Source organism: Bemisia tabaci, chromosome 2 (assembly GCF_918797505.1).
Source record: "Bemisia tabaci chromosome 2, PGI_BMITA_v3".
Taxonomy (NCBI): Eukaryota; Metazoa; Arthropoda; class Insecta; order Hemiptera; family Aleyrodidae; genus Bemisia; species Bemisia tabaci.
Window position 1 is genome coordinate 65,260,705 of NC_092794.1, and position 12,587 is coordinate 65,273,291.

At 36.8% G+C, this 12,587-nt stretch overlaps 1 protein-coding gene across 3 annotated transcripts; it reads left to right on the forward strand.

Annotated features, from left to right (window-relative positions):
- Positions 1 to 3,585: 3,585 nt before the first annotated feature.
- On the forward strand, positions 3,586 to 11,222 carry Nadsyn (NAD synthetase). Of its 3 annotated transcripts, none has more exons than XM_019058236.2 (5): positions 3,586 to 3,769; positions 4,738 to 4,886; positions 5,546 to 5,716; positions 7,064 to 7,148; positions 8,367 to 11,222. In XM_019058236.2, the coding sequence occupies exons 2-5, from the start codon at positions 4,738 to 4,740 to the stop codon at positions 10,059 to 10,061; spliced, it is 2,100 nt and encodes a 699-aa protein (XP_018913781.2). In that variant the 5' UTR covers positions 3,586 to 3,769; the 3' UTR covers positions 10,062 to 11,222. The 3 variants fall into 3 exon arrangements, with proteins under 3 accessions (XP_018913781.2, XP_018913780.2, XP_018913782.2); XM_019058235.2 differs by having other exon boundaries at positions 3,587 to 3,765; XM_019058237.2 differs by lacking the exon at positions 3,586 to 3,769 and adding an exon at positions 3,810 to 3,958.
- Positions 11,223 to 12,587: the final 1,365 nt, after the last annotated feature.

Genomic DNA, 12,587 nt, shown 5'->3' on the forward strand with positions numbered 1-12,587 from the left:
ACCAGCAGTTCAACGATTGCAGTTTCGAGAGAAAACTACGTACTTGAAATTCCAATATCCCATGCTCAGAAATTATTATGGATATCCAGGTAATTCAGTTGTATACAGGGTGCTGGATTATAATGAAATTTTACGCCCCATATTTGCACATTCGCAAAAATTGAATTAGAGATCTTTTTCTCGTATCTTTTCGTTTTGAATTAAGACATTATTGGTGTCATAAACTTCCACGTAGTTTTGTTAATTTTCAGAGCATGCTTCTGTTAAATTACAAAAAAGTCACTATGATGTAACTTTTTCGTCTTTGATATTCTTCAGCTTGTTTGTGTTTTCAGTGGCGCCGATTCACTACTACTCATACAAGCGTGCCGCACTTAAAATAAGTGATCCGAGGTTGTATCTAGACGATTCGCTCATGATCTAAGAGACTTGCCGACAGTTTTCATCGAATTCTTAGCCAAAAAGTTCCTACTCAATCTTCCAGCAATTTAAATGCAGTGCAAGGTGAGAAAAAACGTGCTGACTTTTCGTAATTAAGGGATTTGAAGGGCAAGGTGCATAATTGCAGATTTTTAAAAAAAAATTGGGTTATTAACGATTTCAAGTATAACTAGTCTTGACGCATGTTCTATGAAAAATTCGCTCCCAAACTCCAAATGTTAATCATCAAAAAGTCAGTTTGAACTTTCTTTCCACAATGAGGATTGATGTAATTTCGAAACTTCGAACGCGTATTTCTCGAAATAGCAAAAACTGCCCTTATGCGCCTTGCGCATGTCCTCCAAGCCCCTCAATTGGACTACATTTTGCAATTTGGAACTATAAATTCTGGCCCGGTTTAAAAACAACGTATGTGCCATTAGTTTCCCTATGCAAATAAGTGTTTTTCCAGAAAAGCCAGAATTTATAGTTCCAAATTGCAAAATGCAGTCCAATTATTGAAGGATCCGGTGCTTATGTACCTATAAGCCTGTTGCGCAGTGACTTTTTTTTAAGAAGAGGAGGGGGGGGGGGGCAATCGAGCCATTGCCATTTTTAGCTTCTATGTGTGGAGTACCTAACAATGAAACTAGACAGTCGAAAGCAATAACGTGGGAACATGACCGCTATTAATAATCGAACCTCATTTTGCAATTTGGAACGACAAAAGAAAGACGGAAAGAAGAAAAAAATTGAGGAACAACAGAGTCGAGACGTAATCGGGCCTAGTTTTTTAAATTGTTCTCTCGAATCTGAGCGACACCTCACTGGCAGCATAGGACGGAGCACTGCGAGTTCACGCCTAACGCCATCGCGCCTTCAATTTTGCAGATGCAACACGGACATCCATCATGTGCGAATAGTTGTATCTCTGCGCCGTCATCAACGCGCCTCCTTTTACTTTGCTGTATTTCCATACTGCGTTTGTTTCCGTTTGTCTTATTTGTATTTGTAGCGGTGCTTGAAATACTGTATGAGGAACACAGCCGTAAATAGTAGAGCCGTAATAATCTAGCCTCGTTTCTTAATTTTCTCACGACACCTCACTAGCTGCACAAAGCGGAGCTGCGGAACATCGCGAATTCACAGCTCGCGCCATCACGCCACCGCGCCTTCAATTTTGCAGATGCAACACAGACATCCATCAAGCACGAATAGTTGTATCTCTGCGCCGTCTTTCCATTTGCACCATTTCCATATTGTGTTTGTTTCAGTTTGTTTAATTCGTATTTTTAGTGCTGTTTTAAAGGGTGTATGAGCAACACAGCCGTAAATAGGATGTGCCCTAATCAATTACCTATCATTTTGAAAAGAAAAAAAAATGTTAAAGGTCTCTCAAGCGATCAAAAAGGCGCACGTCTACAAATTGACAATGCTACATCCTCTGAGAGAGTGACACATGGCTGATGAGGACAGGGGGCGATAAAGCGTCTCTATGTTACCAAAAAGGTGAAAATTTCGAAGAAAAGAATTTTACACCGATCTTAGAAATTTAATGTATAGGTATTCTGACCCCTGACAGAGTTTCGAGAGCTATTTTGATTTCCTCACTTAATGACACTCATCATCCCTGTTCCGAGAACGATAATCGACAAAAATTTTCAATGCCTCAAATCTAATTTTACGACGAGGAGTGACTAATTTTTCACGTAGTAATAGCAAAGGCTAAAAACGTAATATCGTAAGTTTGCATTTTATTTAATCGGGTGTCTGCCAGTGAGTGAAATAATTGTCATTCATTGCAGCTTGTTGATTAAACCAGTATGTCCCAATTTTTCACATTCTCCTCTCCAAAATATTGAGCTACGGATACAAAATCTGAATTCAGCAAATAAAAAAAACCAAAACATTAATTTTCCAGCATTTTTGTAGGCCCAGGCGCCTCTGAAGACTTAAATCCGGTTTATATTTCCAGGACCTCCAGTCTCCACTATCATGCGTGCGAGGACTTTTTTTTACTCTAACTTTCGCTCTTTTTTTCTTCATTTTTGAATTTCCCGCATTTCTTCCCTCATCTTATTTTGCTATATCTAGCAGAGGGGCGCCTCTTCGATGCGTCAGGGGGGCGTATCTGCCAAAGGCAGATTGGCCTTATGGCTAGTCCGTCTCTGAATCTCCGCTCTCAATTTATTCCACCAGGAAAGAACAAAACCGCAAACCAGTATTTTTCACACAGAGAAGAGAAAATCAGAGACTGCGGGAGAGTCAGTTTTCGAGGAATGAAGTTGAGGACTTATATTTTTCCATTTGAAAATGAAGCAAGACAGAAAGTTTGCAACGTCGCAATCTGAGCTACGCGTTCCTGCAGTGTCACTGTCTATTTTATTTTTTATTTTTTATTTAACCCATAGATGATGACACAATCGCCTATCCAAGGCATGCGAGGCCTGTAGTGAGAATATACATCGATGGTGAAAGTGCAGAAATGCGCATCTCGGAAAACACGATTTTCCTAGAGAGTAAAAAAAAACTGTGTACATTCCTCTTTTTTGTTAGTAGAGGGGCAATAATTCTTGAGGATAGCAAGAATAAGATGCTTTTTCAGACTTCATCTTGCGATCTTGTAAACGACGACTCTCTCAATTTTGCATTAGAGTACGATAGCCAAAACCACAAGACATAAAACCACAATCTGAACCGAGCGTTTGGGCTCTCTTTTCTGAAATAAGAATTACAGGAAAAAAAAAATCTTGGAAAGTGCAATAATGTTCTTCGGGCATTTTTCAAAATCACGAATCGATTGAAGACTCCAAAATTCTAAACATTTCTGTTCAACATCGTTGTACAGGGCCACTCTGATACGATACAGAAGAGCGCCTTCAACCCGCTATGCAATCTGAATGGTAAAATCTGATACCACTATTCGTGCGTCACGACAGTCATTTTGCATAGCCAGCCAATTGAAGGCGAATCATTGACCTAGGCGACTAGGCGACAGGACAGGGTACAAATTCGTGTTGCATTAGTCAGAATTTTGCTGTCAGCATTGTTAAATGTAACACATCGATCGGGATCAGCAATCCCGATACCGTCTTGCCACAAGACGTAATCGAGTATTGTGTAAGTCAACGACTTGTCAACACTGAATATTTGTGTTATCACTTCTCTCATGTTGTTATTGTTGTTATCAGTCACGCTGTCACACTCACACTCAGCTCACACTCAAAATATTAGCTTTTTATTCCGAATTTAGAATTTCTATTGCGTTCCTCCTCAAGTCATTTCAAATATTTCAAAGAGTATTATGGTAGATTGCAGCTCCCTGTGATTTTCTTCTAATTTTGTGTACGTAAGTACTTACTTTTAAACTGAGCACAATGATTTTTTATTCAGCCTCTGCAACACTCTGCCCGAACGGGACTCTGCATCCACTCTGTCTCTGAAAATTTCATTGAAACAAACATTACATGCAATACTTCCCTCACACTCAGACTGGTGAATGAAAAGATTATCTGCCTTTTCCTAATTTTCATGCTCTGTAAGTGGTTTGGTTCATTGTACTCATTTGAGGTTATCTTCTCACGGCAGGTACTTATTCTTATTTCATACATTCAGCAGAGGCCTGATAATAAAAAGGATGTTGCTGTAATAAAGCAGGAAAAGGCCCTATCTCTACCATGAAATATATGTCATTTTGATCTCTTATCACGCTGCTTTAAACTTTCAATAATCGGCGCACTGACGGCCAATTGAAATTTGTTGTTGTCGATTTGCCCGTGGGCTTGATTGCAGGTTTTTCTGTTGGGCATGAAGCGGTCATGATAAATTGAAGCTGTATGATTGGTTGGCCATGTTCTGTAGAATATTAGTCAAATATTGTAAGCCCTTTCTTGGAACGAATAATCAACTTGAGTCCATTTTAGATGACTTTGCCCTATTCTCCGTACATGCCGAATAGGGAAGGAATTCCCTATCCTGTGCATAGTTCAAGAGGCAAAGTTATCTGAAACACAGGGTAACTGAAGTCCCCTCCTCATCGGTTGATTAAGTCACCTGTGAGTAAGTCCTAAGATTCTGTCCTGTAACCAAGGGCAACCATGCAAGGAAAGTCATCTCCTCGGTTGTTATTGATCAAACCTATTAGTTTTCAGGCCAAAATTTACGACAAAGCTGATAATTTCCTAGTTACAGTAAGTTTAATTATATTTAATCCATCTGATAAGTAATAATATTTAAATTTATCTCCTTACTTACTTTTCGCAACAGCAATCTAGGATCGTGTCTCTGATTCTTTAATCTTTTCCATTTTGCTTTCAGATGATGGGACGAAAAGTAATTGCATCTGTGAGCACCCTCAATCAATGGGCTTTAGATTTTCAGGGCAATTATGAGAGGATTGTGCGAAGTATACATCTTGCCAAACAGGAAGGAGCCAGATTAAGAACCGGACCTGAGTTAGAAGTAAGGTAAGATATATCGATTCTTGTTCACATAAATTATTTTTAAGGTTCTGTGAAGGCCCATCTGCTCATACTTCTACCCCTAGGTATGCTTGTCCAGTTTTGTTTCATAGATTGATACTGGATGGGATGAGGAGACAGATTTTGGGGCATGGGGAGCGTTTACACTGGTTGCATCTGTCAGATTACGCCTCTGAATAAATTATTCCTACTGTTTGTAGTAACAAAGCAAACTCAAGAAATTTAAATGTGAAGCAAAAATTTACGTGACATAATCTTACAATCAGCCAATGGACCACTAGAGAAGGTACGAGTTGAAGGATTCTGATACATGTTTCTTAACCAGGATTTCACGTAGAACACGACTTGCGCAACGAAAATTACTGAAACCAACTCCGAAAGAAGATACCAACGTTTTTATTTCACATAGCCAGAAACTAGCTCAGTAAAGGTATTATGAGGTGCACATCCGATTTTTCCTTTCAAATTTTTCCAGCTTAATCCATCTCTCCTCGAACCCATGCCTCCTCAAAATGATGGTTTTGGATTTTTTGTTGGACTGTGACTAGTTCAATCGTTTTTCTTCAAATACTTCAAATGTGAAATCTCTTCCACGAAGCTAAAAATAATTGCCTCTTTGTAATTTACCCACCAAACTTTTCCAGTGGCTACTCGTGTGAGGATCATTTCCTGGAAAGTGACACGACTCTACATTCATGGGAAGTCGTTGCAGAACTTCTACGGAATGACTCATGCAGAGATATCATAATTGATATTGGGATGCCAGTAATGCACAAGAATACCTTATACAACTGCAGAGTGATTTTACTGAACAAGTAAGTCAACTGATTTCAAACTTGATTTCTAACACACAAAAAAAGGTAGTTCACTTTACCACAAATATCTGTAATTTATTTATTCATTATGCAATTGTACAAATTTACACCTAAATATCAAAATATTTGAGACACCATCCTTGAGACTAGCTCGTTTGGCAATGCTTCACTTAAAAAGAAAATGGATTACAATTTCAGATTTCTTGTAAGTTCAAATTCAATTTTTGCTCCTGAGTCTGGTTGGCTTTTCTAAACTTACTACAATAATTATAAATCTGATCAAAAGTACAGTAAATATCTTCAGTACATACTATGATAAAAACAGATGCAAAACCAATGTGCAAACATATTGTACTTTTTTTGCAATGAGTTTTTTAAGAATTTGTCATCAGATTTTTTCTTCACCGTGATAGAAAAAATGTACTTTCACATTGGGCTTTCTGGTCAGAAAATTTTTTGGATTCCAAAAACTGGATGAAATTGAGTCTGTAGAGTTCTCTCTAATTTTTACAAATTCCATGCAAGCTGGTCAGCGTGACCATTTTTTTGTCAGATCGCTCTGAGCCTAAGGGTCACAGTGACTGGCATTTTGAATAACTCATTTTCATTTTGCTGTTAAGAGGCCCTTTGAGGAATGATATGTAGAGTATCAGTCATGCAAGTAATCTACAGAAAACTATAGCTTCGTGGCAACCGGCCAAAATTGAATCGATCTCTGTTAGACAGGCGTGAGTCCTAAAAATCATGAGCTCTGGCTTTTGTTGATCATGCATGATGCTAGGGCTCATGAGTCTTTGGATTCACGCCCAAAGTAGAAACCGACTCAATTTTTGTTTCATTTCTGCCATTTTTTGCGTCATTTTCTGGCTCGGCAGGAACTGTTTTACGAAAACACCCAGGGAGGAAACGCATCAGCTAACCAACGAAAAATACTTTTTTACCAGAATTTACCAAAATCAATTTTATTTTCAACACTTTTTGATCAATTCAACAATTAGCAGTTCTAGAAATTTAAAAAAAAAAAAAAAGATTAAAAGATGACCGGAGAAAGAAGTGGGAAATGAAATCAGTACTAATGCTGTATCTCTATATAATCAGGTCTTACATCTATTCTTTCAACAAGTCAATGAGAATAAAAACCAGAGAACAATATAGAATTACATAGAAATGGGAAGAACTCACATATTTGGTCACGTACCAATTGATGGTGGAAGAAATATTAGGTAGCTTAAAATATGCCACCGAATGTGAATCTATTCTTGTATATTGAAGGATCATCATAATGAATTTTTTTATTTTCGTATCAATGCTGGTTCGTCTTACCCAATGATTGTTGTGATATTTCAGGCAAATCCTACTGATCCGTCCCAAATTAATTCTGTGCGACTCAGGAAATTACAGAGAATCAAGATGGTTTACTGCCTGGCACAAGGTATGATGTAAAGGATTCAAATCATTGGTTGTTTCTATTTCTTTGTTATTTTGAGTTTCAGCTCTAGATATTTACCTGTAATGAAATATTATTTGAAATTGAGAGAAATTGTGGTGAAAATAGGAAAGATCAAAGCTAGTGTCTCTAATAACTGTCAAAATCCAAGTATCGGGAAGAAGAACTTTCAAAATGTTTCACTTCCTAAGTGACCATTATGTTCTTGAGTGTAAAGAATCCTTCCACCCTGGCCAAAGAAATGTCTATATTTGAGAATGTTGGTGTGTAAAGTTGGAAATTTCTTCATAGTCCCAAATCTTACTCAGTCTAAAATTGAGTTGAAAAATTGCTTGAGTTTTTTGAAGTTCACTGAGTAGGTGAGCGAGTGAATGTGATAAAAGTATTTTTCTATTATTAATATTTATTTTTAGCCAACAAAGTATGACTTCTTATGGAGCTTTTACGGAGCTTTTGACTCAATTTTGGAACTTGCAAATGCGATAAATGGTTTTTTCGCGAAAAGTTCTGCTGGAAACAGTCATCAGATCTAAAATCCCAGCTGCATGCAACTACCCCATTGGACCGCGTTTAACAGAAAGGAACTAAGTCACATCAGCTATTGCCAATTTAATTGGGCAGTTCAATTTTTTACAAGAGAAAGTTTGTGCAGATTCCTTTGAAAATTTTAAGAAATTTGCTTCGAACTATGGAGAAAATTCACTGAAAGCACAAGAATTGAAGATTTTAGAAAAATACAATGAAATCCTAAAAGTCAGTGGTCAGGAGACTTAAGTTCCACAATAAGTGGAAACCTCACAATAGTTTTTGTTCCCTAAATTTCAAAGTGGTCCTGCTTTTGCTGTGATACCTTTAATTTATTTGGAGCCTATGTTTATTTTCAGCTGTTTGCGCTTCATTCTCATGTCTATGCTCAGTCCTTTTGGTGCTCTATCTTTCTAACTCTGCTAGCTTTTTTGGCTGACATTGCAGCCATTTACCAGGCGCACCAAAAGTTCAAAAGCCCATGAAATTGAAGTTTATTTATAACTATTTCTATATTTATCAGTTTTCTTGGCTGATATTCTAGCATTTCTCCTCTTGCCAAAAACATCAAAACCCTTACAATTAATGTTATTTGATCATAAGTAGGAGAAAGTGCCGTATTCAAGGAAATCTATTCAATTCAGGATTTTTAATTACGCTCTTTAATTGTGGTTTCAGGTTCGACAAACTGAAGACTACTTCCTGCCATCTTTCGTCAGTGCTATTGTGAATCAAACAGTCGTACCTTTTGGAGATGCTGTGATAGCCACAGGTGATGCCTGTTTTGGTTTTGAAATATGTGAAGAACTATGGAGTCCAGAAAGTTCACATGTTCCTTTGTCCTTGGATGGTGTAGAGATTATTTTAAATGGTTCGGGCTCCTACATGGAATTGCGCAAGGCCAGTGTTACGTTAGATTTAATCAAAGCAGCAACATTCAAATGTGGTGGCTGCTACCTTTATAGTAATTTAAGAGGCTGTGATGGTCAACGGTTTTATTTCAATGGTAATTCTTGTATCTATCTTAATGGTAACTTGATCAGACAAGCAGAGCAGTTCACGTTGAAAGAAGTGGAAGTTTCCACAGCAACGATTGACTTAGATTTTATCAGAACCTACAGGAATGCATTACGCTCTCGTGCAAGTATTGCTGGATCTGCTCAACCATATAAGAGGATAATTGTACAAGAGTTTTGTTTATCCTCAGATGATCTCTTACTCTCACCATCCATACCAATTAAGCCAAATTTTTACTGTCCAGAAGAAGAGATTGCGCTAGGCCCAGCTTGCTGGCTATGGGATTACCTTAGAAGATCTGGTCAAGGTGGCTACTTTTTACCTTTAAGTGGTGGTGTTGACTCTTCAAGTTCTGCTTGTATCGTGTTTTCAATGTGTAATTTAATTGTTAATTCTGTGAAAAGTGGTAACGCAGATGTTCTGCATGATGTACGCCGTATAGTTGGAGATCCTAATTATCAACCAACCAACCCGTTAGACCTGTGTAACAAAGTGCTCGTAACCTGTTACATGGGCTCAGAAAATTCTTCTAAACAAACACATGACAGAGCTAAACTTCTGGCCTCACAAATTGGCAGTTACCATTCAAGTATTGTTATAGATACAGCGGTATCTGCTGTTCTAGCCATTTTCAAATTACTTACAAAAAGAGAGCCAAAATTTGCGGCTCATGGTGGTACAAGTCGAGAATCTTTAGCCTTACAAAATATTCAAGCTCGGCTAAGAATGGTTCTATCGTATTTATTCGCTCAATTAATGTTGTGGGTACGTGGAAGGGATGGAGGTCTGTTAGTTCTTGGGTCTGCCAACGTAGACGAAGCATTGCGAGGATATTACACCAAGTATGATTGCTCCAGTGCCGACGTGAACCCAATTGGTGGTATATCAAAAACAGACTTGAAAGGATTTTTAAAGTACACTGCTTCCAAGTATAATTTGACAGCCCTCCATGAAATTCTCTCTGCACCTCCAACAGCAGAACTTGAGCCCTTGGCAGGAGAAGAATTGGTGCAAACAGATGAGGCGGACATGGGTATGACTTACGAAGAATTAACTGTGTATGGTAAATTACGCAAGCAAGAATATTGTGGGCCTTACTCAATGTTCTGTCAACTACTACCTATCTGGTCAAAAAAATGTAGTCCGGAAGAAGTTGCTGATAAAGTCAAACACTTTTTCCGTCATTACGCAATAAATCGTCACAAAATAACAATTTTAACTCCAAGTTATCACGCTGAGACGTACAGTCCTGATGATAATAGGTTTGATCATCGCCCCTTTTTGTATAATGTTAGGTGGCCATGGCAATTCGGAGCCATAGATAAACATTTATCAAAACTAAAGCAGAGCCATTGAACGCAGACGTTTTGAATATAGACTGGGCATATTGACTAGATTTTGTTTGCCATTTATTTATTTATTTATTCATATATTTTTTCATTGGTACATTTACTCCCCTTTGGGGATTGTACAAGTCAACACAACATTATAACATTTATTTTTAAAATATACAATTATTACCATCAACAACCTTTGGCTAACATTGAGCTTTTTAAAAGTACAAAATTTTACTAAAATCCTAACAGAAATGTTTAAGAATCATAAAACAAACCACAGCCATCTCTGTTGTACTGGTGGTTTTCTTTCTAGAATAAATTAAATCAAATGACAGTGAGTTAACAGGGTGTTCGCAGTTAGGACAAGACGTAAAAGGACTAATGCTTACTTGAAAGAAAGGAATACACTGCACAAATGACAATGAATGATAATTCAACAAAATTATAAAGCAAATAGATCGATGCACAGGCAGTTCTAGTCACCAGACTAAGTTGTAATTTATTATGCTAACATGACTATTTTGTGTATTTGCTGAAAGGAGGTCCATAATGACTGGGCAAAAAATGCATCATGGACATCAAAACGTTGCTCCATTCACTCAGTAATTTTTATTTGTTTTTTTCGTTGGCAAATTAAAACTTTCAATGTCACTCACTTAGGGCAAACTGATGCTAAATTGCAGTAGAATATAAATGGAAATACCCCTTTCTTGACTATCTTTTATCACTCGAGCCGTTAATTAATTTGGAACTTTTAGAGTAACTTATTTTCATGTTAATCACTCCTTTCATAAATTAGTGCACATTATCTTTTGAATACCTGTTCTGATCTGTAAAATAGTTTATTTTTTATTCTAGATTTTATAGAAGCCCACATTAGTCCTAATGTCTCATTATCTCATTTCCAAACAAAAGTAGTGAAACTTAATTTCCACCTGTGGCATAATATGTACAAAATATATGTAAGTGTATATTAATGGTGAAAGTTGCAAAATGCGTATCTCCATTTGTGATGTCACAGATCTCTTGTAACGTACTTATTATTTTCTCAGAGGATAACCAACAAATGTTATTTTTTGAAATTTTTGCTGTTAATTCCTCTTCTTGTCCAGAACATTTTGTGGACATTTTGAACTTTTGAAGATTCATTTATTTATTCAACAATGAAATTTTTATTCAATATTGGTTTACCTTTAAAAAAGTAAAGCAGTAGCGAGGATTATGAGTGTCACAATCAGGATGCATGTCTTGCATATTTCATCACTCATGTACATCATTTTCTTGTTATAGCACCATTTGTTGTGCACTTCATTTGTTAAAGCTTAGACTTTTATGAAACAAAAAGATAAATGTTTTGAATATTTCATTCATATGTGCCCTTTTTTCCCCTACTTTTCCTTTAAAGTTGATACTACTTTAAGTAAATAAATCAGAGAAAATTCCTTCAACGGAGTCTTCCTCACCTCAAAAATTGATAGGAACCACAGCAAAGATCAGGAGAATATTCTCATCATAAGTGAGCTGATCATTAAGATTAATCGGTGAATGTAACATCTCATGGAGTTTCATCAATCAAGGTTACCTACTCGATAAAGAGACGTAAGAGTTTTAAATGATAAAGTATGAAAATAAAATGCAATATATCTAAAAAATTGAAACTATTTTTTAATACAAGAATACCTAAAATGTCGATTGAGTCCTCACCTTACATTAAGAACGAAACTATTTTTTCCTCTCTAAATTCTAGTCTGGAGGGGTGAAGAGGTTCCTTGTCTCAATGCAGAACAGAAATAAAAGTTTCATGAGTTGAATTTAATAATTAGGGCAGCAATGGTAACTTTTTCTCAAGGGTGGAGAGTTATGGGCAGGTAGAAAAAAGTCAATATTCTTCAGTAGAGAAGAGGCTCAACTACCCACCAATAATGGGTGAGAATATTTTGATAAAAATAATGAAATTGTTTTGCAGGACCTGCTCAGCAAAGTATAGTTGATGAAAGAAATACAAGGATGCTGCCCCAACACAGTCTTAGCATTGTGTCAGTACTGTATCTACCTATTATTTTTTTGAACACTTCTGTTATAGTTAATTTGACTGAGGAAGAACTTGCTATTTCTCATTTATCAAGTTATGCTTGATTATTCCTTATCCGTCTGTAAAATCACCTTAAAGTTTTATGCCAAGGTATAATTGATAATTTTTTATCGCTAAGAAAAAAATAAAGAGTAAGAAACTTGAGACTCAGCAATCAAGATGTAGTCTATTCGTGAGTCGAGAGTCGACCTTCTCCTATTTAGCTTACAATTGGTACATGCCAATAATCGCAAGGGGAGAACTGAGTTCAACTATAAGATGGGCAGTGTCAATTATTGATGGCTAAAAAGTTGAAAAAGGGTTATCATCGATTATAACATCGTTTGTCTCTGCTCATGTTTTATTTTTTCCTAAGAGAACTAACTGACAGCATCTCTTCATAATTTCATCACTCAGAACTATTAACAGTAGGTAAAATACTCAAAGCAAAATTATGAGGGGCTTGGAGGACAA

What these genes read in the sequence shown, in the direction of transcription:
- Nadsyn (XM_019058236.2), top strand. Translation starts at nt 4,738, where the DNA reads ATGATGGGACGAAAAGTAATTGCATCTGTGAGCACCCTCAATCAATGG. An exon ending in AGAGTGATTTTACTGAACAA is followed by an intron (nt 5,717 to 7,063) that starts GTAAGTCAACTG and finishes GTGATATTTCAG; the next exon opens with GCAAATCCTACTGATCCGTC. An exon ending in GGTTTACTGCCTGGCACAAG is followed by an intron (nt 7,149 to 8,366) that starts GTATGATGTAAA and finishes TTGTGGTTTCAG; the next exon opens with GTTCGACAAACTGAAGACTA.